The sequence below is a fragment of the Amaranthus tricolor genome, chromosome 11 (genome assembly GCF_026212465.1).
Source record: "Amaranthus tricolor cultivar Red isolate AtriRed21 chromosome 11, ASM2621246v1, whole genome shotgun sequence".
NCBI lineage: Eukaryota > Viridiplantae > Streptophyta > Magnoliopsida > Caryophyllales > Amaranthaceae > Amaranthus > Amaranthus tricolor.
In genome coordinates, this window is record NC_080057.1 from 13,968,884 (window position 1) to 13,983,707 (window position 14,824).

The window sequence follows — 14,824 nt, forward strand, 5'->3', positions numbered from 1 at the left end:
ATGTCCAAGTGTCTGTTGTTAGACAAATTTGTGACTTAAACTTTTGAAAAAACAATTTCAACTCATTTCTTTTTTCAATGACTATAACAATCTCTAGTGACAGTGCTACGAGAAGGAATCTTAAATAAAGGATTCAAAGCCCTACAATACTCACGAAATCCTTCACGTTCAACAAAAGCAAAAGGCAATTCATCCACAATAAGCATTCTAGCAAGTTTTTTCCTACACAAATCATAATCAAATTCCCATAATTTCGGAACACCAACACTATCAACACTACCATCCTCATTGACTCTTCTAGCAATATCAAATTCAATTTTCTTTTGCTTCATATCCAAATTTGGAGGATAATTTTTGCATCTTTTAATATGATTAGCCAAAGGAGTTGTTCCATTTTTGCTAGGACAACTAATAGAAGTTTTGCAATACTTACAATGAGCAATTGTTGAATCCAATTCATCAACTGTGTAATGATCCCACCATTTTGACCTATTACTCCTCGTACCACTAGTTGCACGAGGTAGTTTTTTCTGTTTTTTAATTGGTGATCTTGTATATTCATCCTCATCGAACAAGCGATCAACACCCTCTTCAAATTGAGTTCCTTCATTCGGTAGTGAATTTCCATTATCATCAAAAGACGACCCCATGGTCTATACAAGTTACCAATTCATAATCAGTTCATTAGTAGTTGTACAATCAATTCACAATCAGTTCATCAACAATTCATCCAAGACCTTTCAGCTAAGATAGTCACAACTCACAACTCACCTGAATCATTACCAATTTAGTGATTTACCATCATCAGTTCATCATATACAAGCAGAATTACCAATCTAGTGATTTACCATCATCAGTTAATCATATACAAGCAGAATTAGCAATCTAGTGAATCTACCATCATTAGTTCATCATATACAAGCAGAATTACTAATCTAGTGATTTACCATCATCAGTTCATCATATACAAGCAGAATTACCAATCTAGTGAATCTACCATCATGTCAATCCATCATATACAAGCAGAATTTCGTGACGAAAATCAGAATATCAGAAAATGGTGATGAACTAAGTATATGATGGTGAATAAATATCAGAATATTAGAACAAATGATAAAGAGCTACCGAAAATCTAGATGGTGGTACTGGTGGGTAAGAATCCATGTAGATCTTCAATAAGTACCAAAAATAGCTGAATAAATCTATGACAAAATCGAAAATCGCAAAAAAAAAATAAGAACCAAATAATTCACCCAATGGTTACTTAAATCTGTGACAAATTTCAAAAAATGGTGATGAACTAAAAATGTATTCTTTACGAAAATGGTGATGAATATCAGAAAATCGAAAATGGTGATGAATATCAGAAAATCGAAAATGGTGACGAATATCAGAAAATCGAAAATGGTGATGAATATCAGAAAATCGAAAATGGTGATGAATATCAGAAAATCGAAAATGGTGATGAACTAAGATGACAAAATCGAAAATGCAAAAAAGTTAAATATGTAACAAATATCAGAAAATGCGAAAAAAATTAAGAAGATCTGGAGAAGAAGAAGAATGGTGATGAACTAAGAATGGTGATGAATTGAAACAAACTTACCCAATTAAAGAACTGAAGAGCTGAAGAAGAAGAAGAAGATGACGTCTCAACGTGAATGGTGAAGAAGAAGCAAAATGACGGCGTGAAGAACTGAAGATTGAAGAAGCAAGATGATTGATTGATTGCGTCTGGAATGAAGAATGAAGGAGGAAGAAGGCAAGCGGCAGCCAGCAAGAATGAGGTTTCAATGAAGACGGGATAGGCCCAAGGAAGACTAACTCATTTAGGGTTTTGGAAATAAAAATAAAAAAAATATATACAAACCGGATACCGGGTACCCGGTTTCCCAAAATTTGCGATCCGTATCCGACCCGAATACCCGGTTTTAAAATCGGGTACCCGACTCAAATTATCCGAATTTGGTAAACCGGGTAATTTACCCGGTTTTAAAAATCGGAAACCGGGTTTTTCAGATCGGGTTTTCAAAACCGGATATTTTTGAACACCCCTAACTATAGTGTCATTTTGGTTTTTAAAATTTTTCTAATGCATATATTCAATTTTAAATATTTGTAATTATGTATAATCAAAATATAATAAAAAATTGATATTAATAAAATTACATTGAGACAAGTAAAACAAGATCACACTTAACTATAATTTATCTTATAGATTAAAACAAAATATATATTAAAAGTAATCGATGAATAGTATAAAATATTCAAATAGAAAAATAATACTCCCGCCTATTTAGCATAAGTGTCTCATTTAACTTTTGACGTTATTTATTAATCACTTTTAACTTGTATTGTATTCCTAATCTATAAGCTATAATATATCATGCGTAATCTTATTTGATTCGTCTTAATACAAAAAATTTAATGTCAAATTATTGTAATTTTAAATTATGCACATTTAGAGATAGAGTAATTTGCAAATAACATCATTTAAGTTTAAGGCTTTTGCGAATTATAGTGTCAAAATTTGGTTTTTGCGAATAACTACCACCAAAGTATTAAAATCTATACCATTCAAGCCAAGTGACTGTTGATCAACTCAAATGACTTTTGACCAGCCTTAATAATCGTTGACCATTACTAATCACCTTTGACTTTTGTTGACCATACCTAATCACCTTTTACTTTTGTTGACCATTCCTAATCACCTTTAAATTTCTTAATTACTAATTGTACCCATGTGTTTTAACACTTTAATGTCGTTTTTACCTATTATAATGATACTTTTTTAAAAAACGGACCTCGTAATTATTCTTATAAGGTAACTCTTTCGAAAATCTAATCGAAACAAGTACTTATAATTCGCAAAAGCCCTTAACTTGAATGTTGTTTCGCAAAATACTTTTAAAGATGTCAATGATAGAAACTATACATTGACAAATATATCCGATCAAAATTAAACAATTCTATTAAAGATATCAATAATAGAAATTATACATTGACAAATGTATCCGATCAAAATTGAACACATACGGAGAATTAGAGGGAATAGATCTTAAAAGACAAAGTACTAATAAAAAATCCAAAATAGATTTAAGAGCGAGAGGAAGGAGGCCACCGTCAATACACTCAAAGCTGGCGCCTTGTTTTCCCTCTCATGTCTTGCATTTCCTCATCTTCCGCCATTAAAATCAACTTTTTTTTTCTCTCTTCTAACCCTAATTTTTCCCTATTTTCATGCAATTTTGAAAAATAGAATCCTAATTTTTCATCATATCAATCAAAATCAATGAAAACCACAGGAAAACTCTTCACAGTAGGATTGATTACCTTTTGGTACTCGTCGAACATTGGCGTAATCTTATCAAACAAGTATTTATTAAGCAATTATGGATTCAAATATCCGATTTTTCTCACAATGTGTCACATGACTGCTTGTTCTCTTCTAAGTTATATCGCCATTGCATGGCTTAAGGTTGTGCCGATGCAAACTGTTCGATCTCGTATTCAATTTGCGAAGATCGCAGCATTATCGGCCATTTTTTGTGCTTCTGTTGTTAGTGGTAACATCTCTCTCCGTTATCTTCCTGTTTCTTTCAATCAAGCTGTTGGTGCTACGACGCCGTTTTTTACTGCCATTTTTGCGTATTTGATGACCTTTAAAAGAGAAGGATGGCTTACTTATGTTACTCTTATTCCTGTTGTTACTGGCGTCATCATTGCTAGTGGGGTACGTTCTATAAAAATTATATTTTTTTAAATGATAATTTGTTTATCTTCTTCTCTTATTTTCTTATGAGAACAATATTTTTTTTATAAGGTTATAATTTGTGATTGATATGAATTTAAACTCTTAAATTATAGTGTTGTAATTGGTGAGAAATGAGAATGAGCATATTATTTTTATGTTATGATTTGTTGATAATAAGATATGGGTTAATAAATACCAATAGTTACATAGTAGGACTTCCATCAAGCAGTATTGTCAACGCATCTTGTTCTTAAGTATAAAACAGATGCATTCAAGTGGAATCTTGTTTGTTTGATTTATGTTGATGCATATTGATTTACCAATTGATGAAATTTTAAATTGTAGTGTTTTACGATGTTTACTCAAAATCTATGAGATGCTGAGGAATGAGGATTGAGGAATAAAAATATAAATTTCTATTGTTTTACAAATTTGGATCCTTGCTTATATACTTGCATACTGTAATGAATGAAGACGATGGGTCAATTTTACTTTAGTTGTTGGTTGGTGAATGATTTGGGTGTTTGTGTGTGTGGAATGGGTAAAACGGGCATGGCTGGGAAATTGGTTAATGCGGTAAATGAGCTGAGCCAAGTTACTCATATACAAGTGATTTTAACTTGAGAATTTGTTTAAGCGTGATTTGCTTACAGATTACCATGCTGTTGTTTAGGTCATTTGTTAAATGTAGCCAATGCCATGAACAAACTTTATGCATATAATAGTTTTCAAAGCTGTTAGCTGATTTCTGAAATGATGGAGAATTTTCCTTTTGGATTTCATTACTTATGGCCTTATGGGTGATGGAAATTTTTTATTTACCACTTACATAATATTGAGAGTTATGTGGATTACGGAGGGATAAAAGGTTTTTGTGGGTGGAACGGATGAATTGTGAAGTGCACATTGTAAGAGATGATGTTTTGTAATCTCTAGGATGATTGTTTTCCTCATTTCATAGGATTCTAGTAATCTTAAAGCATTTTGATTTAGTTTAATTTTTATTCAAGGGAGGTTTACTAAGCTAGTAAAGCATCAAAGACAGCAATAACTTGAATTGCATCTAGAACAGGTTTGTATTAATATGCACCTATACACTTATGAGTTAAGTCCAAGGAGAAGCTGTTGAAATACTCGGTCTTATTATTTCTAGTGTATTGTAAAAGAAGAGGGCTGATTGGCGACACTCTTATAACGAGGGACAAGAAACAGAGTTTAATTACATTTCTAGGCTTGTAACCATCATGAAGTTGTGAACACTTGATCCCATTTGTGTTCTCTCTATCAAAATTTATTGGCATTCCTGGCAAATGGTAACAATAGCGATATTCTTTAGCTAATTGGTACTGTTTTTATTACATGGGATTGGTATAATATGGAGAATACTACTCTAAATGTCAATCTTCAATTTGATTTTCAATTTGCCTATTCTTGATACCTTTTTAGTTGTTCATAATCGTTAATGCTTGTTTGTAGGGAGAACCTATGTTCAATTTATTCGGGTTTATAATGTGTGTCGGAGCAACTGCTGCACGAGCTCTCAAGACAGTTCTGCAAGGAATTTTATTATCTTCTGATTCGTAAGAATACTCTTCAGTAGTAGTGGAAATGATGGTATATTATATGACGCTTCATAGGAAGTTGTTTTGATGGATTTGTAATATATATTTGACAGGGAGAAGCTGAATTCTATGAATCTCCTTATGTACATGGCTCCCATAGCTGTTGTCTGCCTCATTCCAGTAGCACTCATAATGGAGGAAAACGTAGTTGGGATCACAGTAGCTCTTGCTCGAGAAGATCGCAGCATTGTTTGGTATTTGCTCTTAAATTCTGCACTCGCTTACTTTGTGAATTTGACCAACTTTTTGGTCACAAAACACACAAGTGCATTGACTCTCCAGGTACTTCAGCAATCTTTGTGTTTGTATGGTTATACTTCATAGAAAATTCTCTTTCTCGTACCACCCCCTTGGAAACTTTCTACAAACCACTTACTGCTAGTCAAGAGATTTTGTTTTGAAAATGTTGATGGTACTTGGCATTTGTACTAGTCCATGGAGCAAAAGATGAAATAGTGGAAATTATGACTTTTGAATTGTGATTCTCCTATGACCTTTAACAGCCCTTTTGGTAATTGTTCGAGGGAATAGGGAGCACCAAGGAAGTTTTGAAAACAGAGTACTTTGGAATGTGAGCAAGTAGTTTCAAATATAGGTCTGTTTAGCTTGTGACATAACTCACAAGCTGTTTTGAGTCTGTTGTAGTTCTTAACATGGAACTTACGGAGATCAAATATGCTAAAATGCTGCCTGTTTCAGGTTTTGGGAAACGCCAAGGGAGCTGTTGCTGTTGTTGTCTCGATTTTGATATTCAGGAATCCTGTATCAGTGACAGGCATGCTCGGATATTGTCTCACTGTGATTGGGGTTGTTCTCTACAGCGAAGCCAAAAAACGGAGCAAATGAAGAAGTTTCGATATACAGAACTGTAATTCATTAGTTTTAGGCCACCAAACATGTTGCAGACTTCATGTTATGGTGAAAATTTTGGGAACTTTGTCTAGCAAATCGAAGACCCAAAATAGATCCAATTTGTTAAGCAGTGACTTGTTTACACAGGATCATGATGTTTTACAACTACTGCTATAAGTAAGATTTTTTCTGTCTTGAGATTATTCTCAATCTGATAGTGTTTTATTTATTTAGGGGATACAATTGGATTCTTAATCACAGTACTCAGTAATTTTTGTTCTGATTGAAATTCACATAATGTTTTATTTGTACGAGAAATAATTTTTGTAGTACAAAGTTGAATTCTAGTGCTGCTTATGAATTTAGAGTGATATCTAATTTGCAAATTCCCTACAAATCGTAAATTTCTCTTTCAAATGATACATTGACAACCAACTCTATGAGGTTAGGAGCATTGTTATAATTCTTTAGTTTTGAATCCTTTAAGTACTGAGGTGGTCTATGAGTCGTTAGATACTTGTTTATTGTTTTGTTGTAGAACATTAACTGATTTAACAATATTTTCAATTATTGATATTAAACGGTGGAAATAAAATATGTTTAGTATAACCTCGTAGAAAATGTGATATGTCATTTCAATTATAATGTAGCAATCAATTTCAAATATGTGTATTTTCTTCATTATTTTTCATTATCTTCTAATATTATTTTTTCAACAGGTAATAATGAGAATAGATTTTGTAATGAAAACATTGATTTAAGTAGAATAAGTATAACCATAAACCTTGTCATATGGTTTTTCAAGCTAAATTAGTTTAAATTTCAATTATCATTCTCACTATACAATATTAACAATTAAATGAATCATAAAATTTTTCAAAATTGGACAATACGCGTAAACATGTGTGTGAACATATGTGAATATTGTGTTAATAGTCAACCAATAACTTGAAGAACACAGAAAGGTGATTGAAGTAAATTTATAGCACTTAAATTCCACAAAGAAATTAAGATCTATAATTATCTCGACGAAGCTTGCAAGGCGCTAATTCACGCCATTAAGAGATAGAACCTCGACGTGTTTGGTCACAAGTTAACAAAGCCTTACATAATAAGGTAAGTTTAGTTCCCACATTCTATTCTATATAATAAATATTTAAGACAATTTTATTAATAACAATTAGTTCACAGAAAAAATGTTGGTTACAAATTGATTATTTTTTGCTTTTATACAACAAAATAATTTTCTTTTGAGCAAGTTAGCATCAGTCTTATTCTAAGTCATTTAACAGTTAGATTTGTTTGAATTCACTTAAATAGTTTGAATAGCTCAACTAAATTTTAAAATTAGTTTTTTGATTGATTTTTGTTAAGATTTATACTTGTTTGTACATCTTTTGTTTCTGTACAAGGAATGATATGTATTCATGAACATCTCTTATGAAGCAACTTGGAGTTTAGTTTTCACTAGGGGTTTGCATAAAAACTAAATCTGAAATATCCGATCCGGATTATCCAGTATCCTGTTTCCAAAATCGAATAATCCAGATCAGGTACACGGTTTTTAAACAGGATACCGGATCAGGATCCAAGTCACATATTTTTGGAAACCGGATATCCGGTATCCGGTTTTATTTATTATATATTTTTTGTACTTTTTTCGTAAATAAAATTATGATGACATCTATTAAGCTAACCTTGGGTTGAATCTTAATATATAATTTTTTACTCGCAAATTCTTTTGTTTTTTATGGTTGTTCTTACTAAAATCAATGTGTAATATTGTTATTCATTAATTTTCATAATTTGTCTTTTATGACTAATTAAGCTAAATATTTTTCAAGAGTTAGTATTGGAATTTTATATAAAAAAATATTCTAAATAAAAATAGAGATAAAAAAATGTATGGTTGAACGAAAAAAAGACAAAAAAAAATAAAAAAAAATAAAAATATTCTAATAAAACCAGGTATTCGGATCCGACCCAGTTAAACTGGGTATCCGAAATCCCGATGCCTGATTCGGAACCGTATCACGTTTTTTGGTATTCGAAAAATCAGATATCCAGATTTTCGGATCCGGGTCGATCCGGTTTTGAACAACCCTAAGTGTCAATAAGGCAGCAGCTTAATAGTGTAGCAACAACAGACCAGTGGTGCAACAGACATCAGTTGATCCGTATGCTTTCTCTACCAATTGGAGTTTGATCCGTGCACTCTTATATCAAGGGAAGAGATTTCTCTTCATCAAGGGTCCCAGTTTTAAGCACGTGTATTAGTGAACTGTAGAAAGTTTGTTATAACTGAATTGTAAGTTGTTAAACCTTAGTTGAACAACAGTTCAGTAGCTTAAGTTAGTGGTTCTCCTTTATAAAAGGCTTTGTATCTTCACTGTAAATTCAAGAATTTGATAATCAATAATAAGATTTCATTTCATTCTTGATCCAAATATGATTTTCTAACATGGTGGCTGCACCAAATTAAGGGCGTCCTTGAACACCTTAATTTACCCAAGAGTGATGGCTAAAGACTTGGATAGAAATGAAACAATCTGAATGCTAACTATGCACAGAATCAACCTCAAGAACTAGATTCTTGATTTTTAGGCTGATGAAATACCCTTTAATTGTTTTACTCACCACTTTCGTGTATTTGATATTGCAACCCAAGGATTGACTACCTTGTAGAATTCAAGATAAACTTTGAATTTATGTGACTAACAAATCAAAGGGTTAAATGTATGACTAACACTCAAATGTCAAAACAGACAATGTTTGAAAAAAAACAAATTTGTTTGTATATTTCTGAAATCTGAAAATTGAGATTACAAGGGTTAAGGCCTCTTATTTATAAGCCTAAGAAACAAGGCAAAATAACTAAGGCTACCAAGAACAAGGCTAACTAACGATAAACGGCTATATGAAGTCATGTGCCAAACATATGCACATTTTAAAGTAACAAAATAAGCCAGCACAAGGCTGGATGATACTGTCAGACAAAACGGTTGCCTACACGACCTTCAGCTCTATACATGGACCTTCAGAACAAAATAAGGTCCATGTATAGAGATTCCATTTCTGTCTTCCATGTCTCCCAAGAAGCTTAGGTCTTGTCTGACTAAGTCTTGCAAGGTCAGTTGGTCAGCAGATCTGATCAGTAACTGGTAGGCTTGATTATCTGCTGCGGGTCTTGTATTTGCTGCGGTTTTCTTGAGTATTTGCTGCAGGCTTTTGGTTATTTGTTGCGATTATCAGCTTTTCTTGTATTATCTTCTGTTGGTTCATCTGTTGTGCTGTCAGCTTTCAAGCTTCCTTCCTTCTCTTGATCAGCATCTAGATTTAATGTTGGGTTTGCACTTGAGCCATGTGTGCCTTGCATACTTGGTTCAGTAGCAGAGCCTGAGAAATATTGCAACGGAAGATTTGTGTATTAATACTATCTCTTATTATTAATGGGTGAATAACCCTCCATTATATACATCAATTGTGAGACTTAAGAAAGGTAAGAAGAATATCAGTATGATATGTTTACATAAAAAGAAGAATAAAAATCATCTATAATTTATCCTAGTTTATACAGAAATATTCTGTGAATATTTCTACACTCCCCCCAAGTTATGCTGTAGGGTCACCAACACCTAACTTGCATAGAATAGTGTTGAAGGCTTCTGCTGAAACAGCCTTAGTGAGGATATCTGCTAGTTGATCTTTTGATCAGATAAATGGTAGACTGATGATATTTTTCTCCAGCTTCTCTTTGATGAAGTGTCTATCTATCTCGACGTGTTTGGTACAATCATGTTGGACTGGGTTTTCGGATATGCTAATAGCAGCTTTATTGTCACAATACAGGTTGCTTGCTTCTTGTTGTCGACAGTTCAACTCTTCCAACAGCTTTCTAATCCAAAGAATTTCTGTAATCCCTTTCGCAATTCCTCTGAATTCTGCTTCAGCACTAGATAAAGCAACCACCTTTTGCTTCTTGCTTTTCCAAGTGACCAGGTTCCCACCAACCAGAGTAAAATATCCTGATGTTGACCTTCGATTATCCTGATCTCCAGCCCAGTCTGCATCGGTATATGCCACCAGATCTAGGTATTGATTCCTTTTGAAGAGAATCCCCTTATTGTAAGTTCCCTTTAAGTATCTCAAGAGCCTCATTACGGCCTCCATGTGGTGTATCTGAGGTCGATGCATGAATCTGCTCATAACACTTACTACATAGGCAATGTCTGGTCTGGTGTGAGATAAATATATGAGTTTTCCTACCAACCTTCAATATTGATCTTGGTCAGTTGTTTCAGCTCCCTCAATGAATTGAAGCCCATGATTTGCTATTATAGGTGTTTCTGCAGGTTTGCAGTCAATCATTCCTACCTCAGCTAATAAGTCTAAAATATACTTTCTCTGATTGATGAAAATTCCTGTTTTCGATCTGAGAACCTCTATTCTAAGAAAGTATTTCAAGTTTCCCAAGTCTTTCATCCCAAATTCCAAGAAGAGGAGACTCTTTAAATCATTGATCTCCTTCGAATCATCTCCTGTAATAACCATGCCATCAACATAAATAACAAGACATGTGATAAGGCCATTTCTCTTCTTGAGGAATAGAGTATGGTCAGAATTAATCTGTTTGTACCCAAATTTCATCATAGCAGCAGTAAATCTTCCGAACCATGCTCTAGGAGATTGCTTTAAGCCATATAGAACTTTTCGGAGTTTGCATCCTTCCCCTTTATTGTACTCATGTAAGAAGCCTGGAGGGGCCTGCATGTATACTTCTTCCTCAATTTTCCCATGTAGGAAAGCATTCTTCACATCGAACTGATATAGAGGCCAATCTTTGTTAGCTGCAATGGAGAAGAGGACCCGGATAGTATCAATTTTAGCAACTAGAGAGAAGGTTTCAGAGTAGTCTACTCCAAAGGTTTGAGTGTATCCCTTTTCAACGAGCCGAGCTTTGTATCTTTCGATGGTTCCGTCTGCATGATATTTTATTGAAAACACCCAGTTGCATCCTACTACTCTTTTCCCTTTTGGCAGTATGCAACGTTCCCAAGTCTCATTCCTCTTAAGGGCTAAGATTTCTTCCTCCATAGCTTTCTTCCATTTTGCATCACTAAGAGCATCATCAGTATTTTTCGGTAGATTGCCAGAGTAAAGAGAAGCATTGAAGGCAATAGCCATCTGGGAAAAATGTTCTTGGCTTTCTTGATATATCGGGTATCGGGACCTTTGTGATTCAAATTCAGGGTCATATTTCCTTGGCGGGATACCTCGTGTACTCCTTGGGGACAGCTCATATCTCCTGGAAACATTATCACTAGATATCACATCATCATTATTAGTGTCAGTAGAGCTAGGGGTTACCTCCAATTCGGCGGGATACTCATGGACAACAATGGAGTGAGTAGGTGGAAGAACTGTAGTTTCGGTGACAGTGGCAGTGACAGTGGTGTCATCTCCTTGTTCTTTTGGGTCTCGACCATTTGTCGAAGGATAGATTAGCCAGCTTAGATCCTCACTAGTACTCTCCCCCTGAGATCAAGGCTGGGTAAAAAGTAGGAATGTTCAAAGAAGTCACAATCCATAGTAGTGTATAGCTTATTGTGGAGAGGATCAAAACATCGATAGCCCTTTTGACCGACACCATACCCAAGAAAGACACACTTAGCAGCCCGGGGTTCCAACTTTGTTCTATCCCGTTTTGGAAGATGAACATAAACCACACAACCAAAGATACGGGGTGGAAGAGAATGGGAGGAAGGCATAGAGTGAAAACTTCCTAAGGCAGCAAGAGGAGTTTTGAATTGCAGGGATTTAGTGGGTAGGCGATTTGTGAGGTAATTAGCAGTGGAAATGGCCTCAGGCCAATAGGAAGCCGGCACATGAGACTCAAACATAAGGGCACGAGATATGTTCAGTAAGGATCGGTTTTTTCTCTCAGCAACACCGTTTTGCTGTGGGGTGTCAGGGCAAGTGGTTTGGTGAATCATACCATGCTCAAGAATAAAACTTTTCATTTTATGAGAGACATATTCCTCACCATTATCCGAGCGAAGAATTTTTAGGCGAGTATGAAATGAGTACGAATCATGTTGTAAAAATTAACGAAAACATCAAAGACTTCAGATTTGTGTTTAAGGAAATAAATCCAGCTCACACGTGTACAGTGATCCAGAAACAAAACAAAGTATGAATATCCTTGAGAATTACTTTCAGGAGCAGGTCCCCATACATCAGAATGAATTAAATCAAAAGGTCTATCAGTTCGAGTAAAACTAGGGGAGTACGAGTGTTTGTGACTCTTAGCTAGAATACAAGTTTCACAATCCAAAGACAAATTACAACTATGAAAAGACGGAAAAAGACGTTTTAAATAACCTAGTGAAGGATGACCTAAACGTCGATGCCATGTCCATAGTTGTTGCATGGCAGTCCCGTGAAATAGTAGTGAATAACCCGTTTTGACCGTCTCATCCACATAGTACAATCCGCCTTGCTTAGTACCATGCCCAAGGATCGTCCCTGTCCGAGTATCCTGCACAAGACAACCATCAGAAGTAAAAAGGACTGTACAATGAAGCTCTTTGGTTAGCTGACTGACAGATAATAATTTATGAGAGAGACTTGGAATTAACAAACAATTTTTAACATTAAGGGATGAGGAAATATCAGCCGGCCCTGCTTGATAAACTGGAATAGTTGCACCATTTGCAGTTTGAATATGGGTACGAGAGGTAGGATGAGTAGAGGATAAATCATGTGGGTCAAAGGTCATTGTGTCCGTAGCACCACAATCAAAGATCCATTTGGAGTATTTGTGACTTATGAGGCTAAATTTAGGGGTGTGGTCACGGTTTGGGCCGGGTGACATTTGGGTAAGGTTTGGGCCAGGTTTCTTAGTATATAAGGAGAGTTGAGTAGGGTTTTTAGTGACCCTTTCTTCCCTTTTCTGTGTGATTCTCGGTCACTTCTCTCTCCTCTTTCTGTTTGCTTGTTCCCTGTTCAACAATGGTTGCTTCTCCTTTGTTCAAATCCATACCTGAATATGATGATGTGATCTCACCGGAGTGGTCTACAGTTGCAAGGTTAGCCTTGCCGCCGGTCCGGTGTGCTGGTGCCTTGGTGGGGGCCTTCCTCTTTTGTAGATCTTCCCACCAATCAGAGTACCCTACTAACTTGAAGCACCCTTCCTTTGTATGTCGTGACCCTCCACAGTGACTACATCGGAGCTTTTGTCGGTCGTCACTTTCACGATTTCGAGGGAAGCTTTTGTTTCTTGTTACTAGACCTGAACCAATCTCTGAGGGGTCTATTCCCGGTGATGAGACGCTGGTCATAATTTTCCGGCGTGAGATCTCCGTTCGAATAGTGGCATAGGCTACATCAACTGTTGGGAGAGGGTCCATGTGGAGTAAGTCTCTTCTTTCTTTATCAAGGTCTTCGTTTATTCCGGTGAGAAACTGATACAAACTTTGTCTCTGTATAAAGTTGTTGAATGCTGTGATATCTTGAGAGCAAGTCATGGGGGTTGGGCATATGCCTATCAATCTCCTTCCATAACATGCTGATTTTTCCATAATATGTTTCAATTGTACTGTTTCCTTGTCTCAGGGTGGCAGCCGTCGAACTCAAATCATAGATTTGAAGTTCATCGCGCCCACTGCTTAAGAGATTTTCAATCCCTTGCCATAAATCTCGAGCAGTATTATAATCAATGAATTGATTGACGATTTCTGTATCAATGTTTTCAATAATCCAGGAGATGACTATAGAATCATGTCGGGCCCATTGTGGGTAATTTGGGTCAGTGATTTTGGAGGGTTCATTGGTTATATGGTTCGATTTGCCACGACTGTTAATAGCAATTTGCATTAATTTGCTCCATTTCATATAATTGTTGTAATTCAATTTTTCAGAGAGTTAGATTGTGGATAGGTTTTCTGTGGGATTGGGTTTATTGAGTTTCTGGAACATTTGGAACATTTGTTCCATGGTAAACATTGGGTTTTGCATCATTTCATTTATTGAGATTCATCCATTTGCAGGTAAGGGTAGATGATGAGTATAATGAACGGTTTATCGGAGTTTTCCCGAATCTGAACCGTTCGGCTCTGATACCATGAGAAATATTGCAACGGAAGATTTGTGTTTTAATATTGTCTCTTATTATTAATGGGTGAATAACCCTCTATTATATACATCAATTGTGAGACTTAAGAAAGGTAAGAAGAATATCAGTATGATATGTTTACATAAAAAGGAGAATAAAAATCATCTATAATTGATTCTAGTATATACAGAAATATTCTGTGAATATTTCTACAGAGCCAATACCCTAATACACACCTTCCTTTTCTCATTCAAACAACTTTGTGTTTTTGATTCACTAAGCTAACATAACGTAGCAACCTTGGACTTTCCTTCTGTAGTGCTGCTTTTTTGATTCTATCGTGAAAAATGGTGAAACAAAAACGATAAATAGCAAACACAAGACCCAACCATGAATCCCTCTAGCCCATATTATCTACACCCCAAATACAGGACATAAAATAATTCCAATAGTGCTCTTTGGAACAGGTTTCAAAGGATGGAA

General features: G+C 35.2%; 1 protein-coding gene across 1 annotated transcript; it reads left to right on the forward strand.

Annotated features, from left to right (window-relative positions):
• Positions 1 to 3,046: 3,046 nt before the first annotated feature.
• Positions 3,047 to 6,614, forward strand: LOC130826790 (probable sugar phosphate/phosphate translocator At3g11320). The gene is made up of 4 exons (XM_057692380.1): positions 3,047 to 3,733; positions 5,231 to 5,334; positions 5,430 to 5,658; positions 6,076 to 6,614. Exons 1-4 carry the CDS (start codon positions 3,293 to 3,295, stop codon positions 6,220 to 6,222), a joined length of 921 nt encoding a protein of 306 aa, XP_057548363.1. The 5' UTR covers positions 3,047 to 3,292; the 3' UTR covers positions 6,223 to 6,614.
• The last annotated feature ends 8,210 nt before the right edge of the window (positions 6,615 to 14,824 follow it).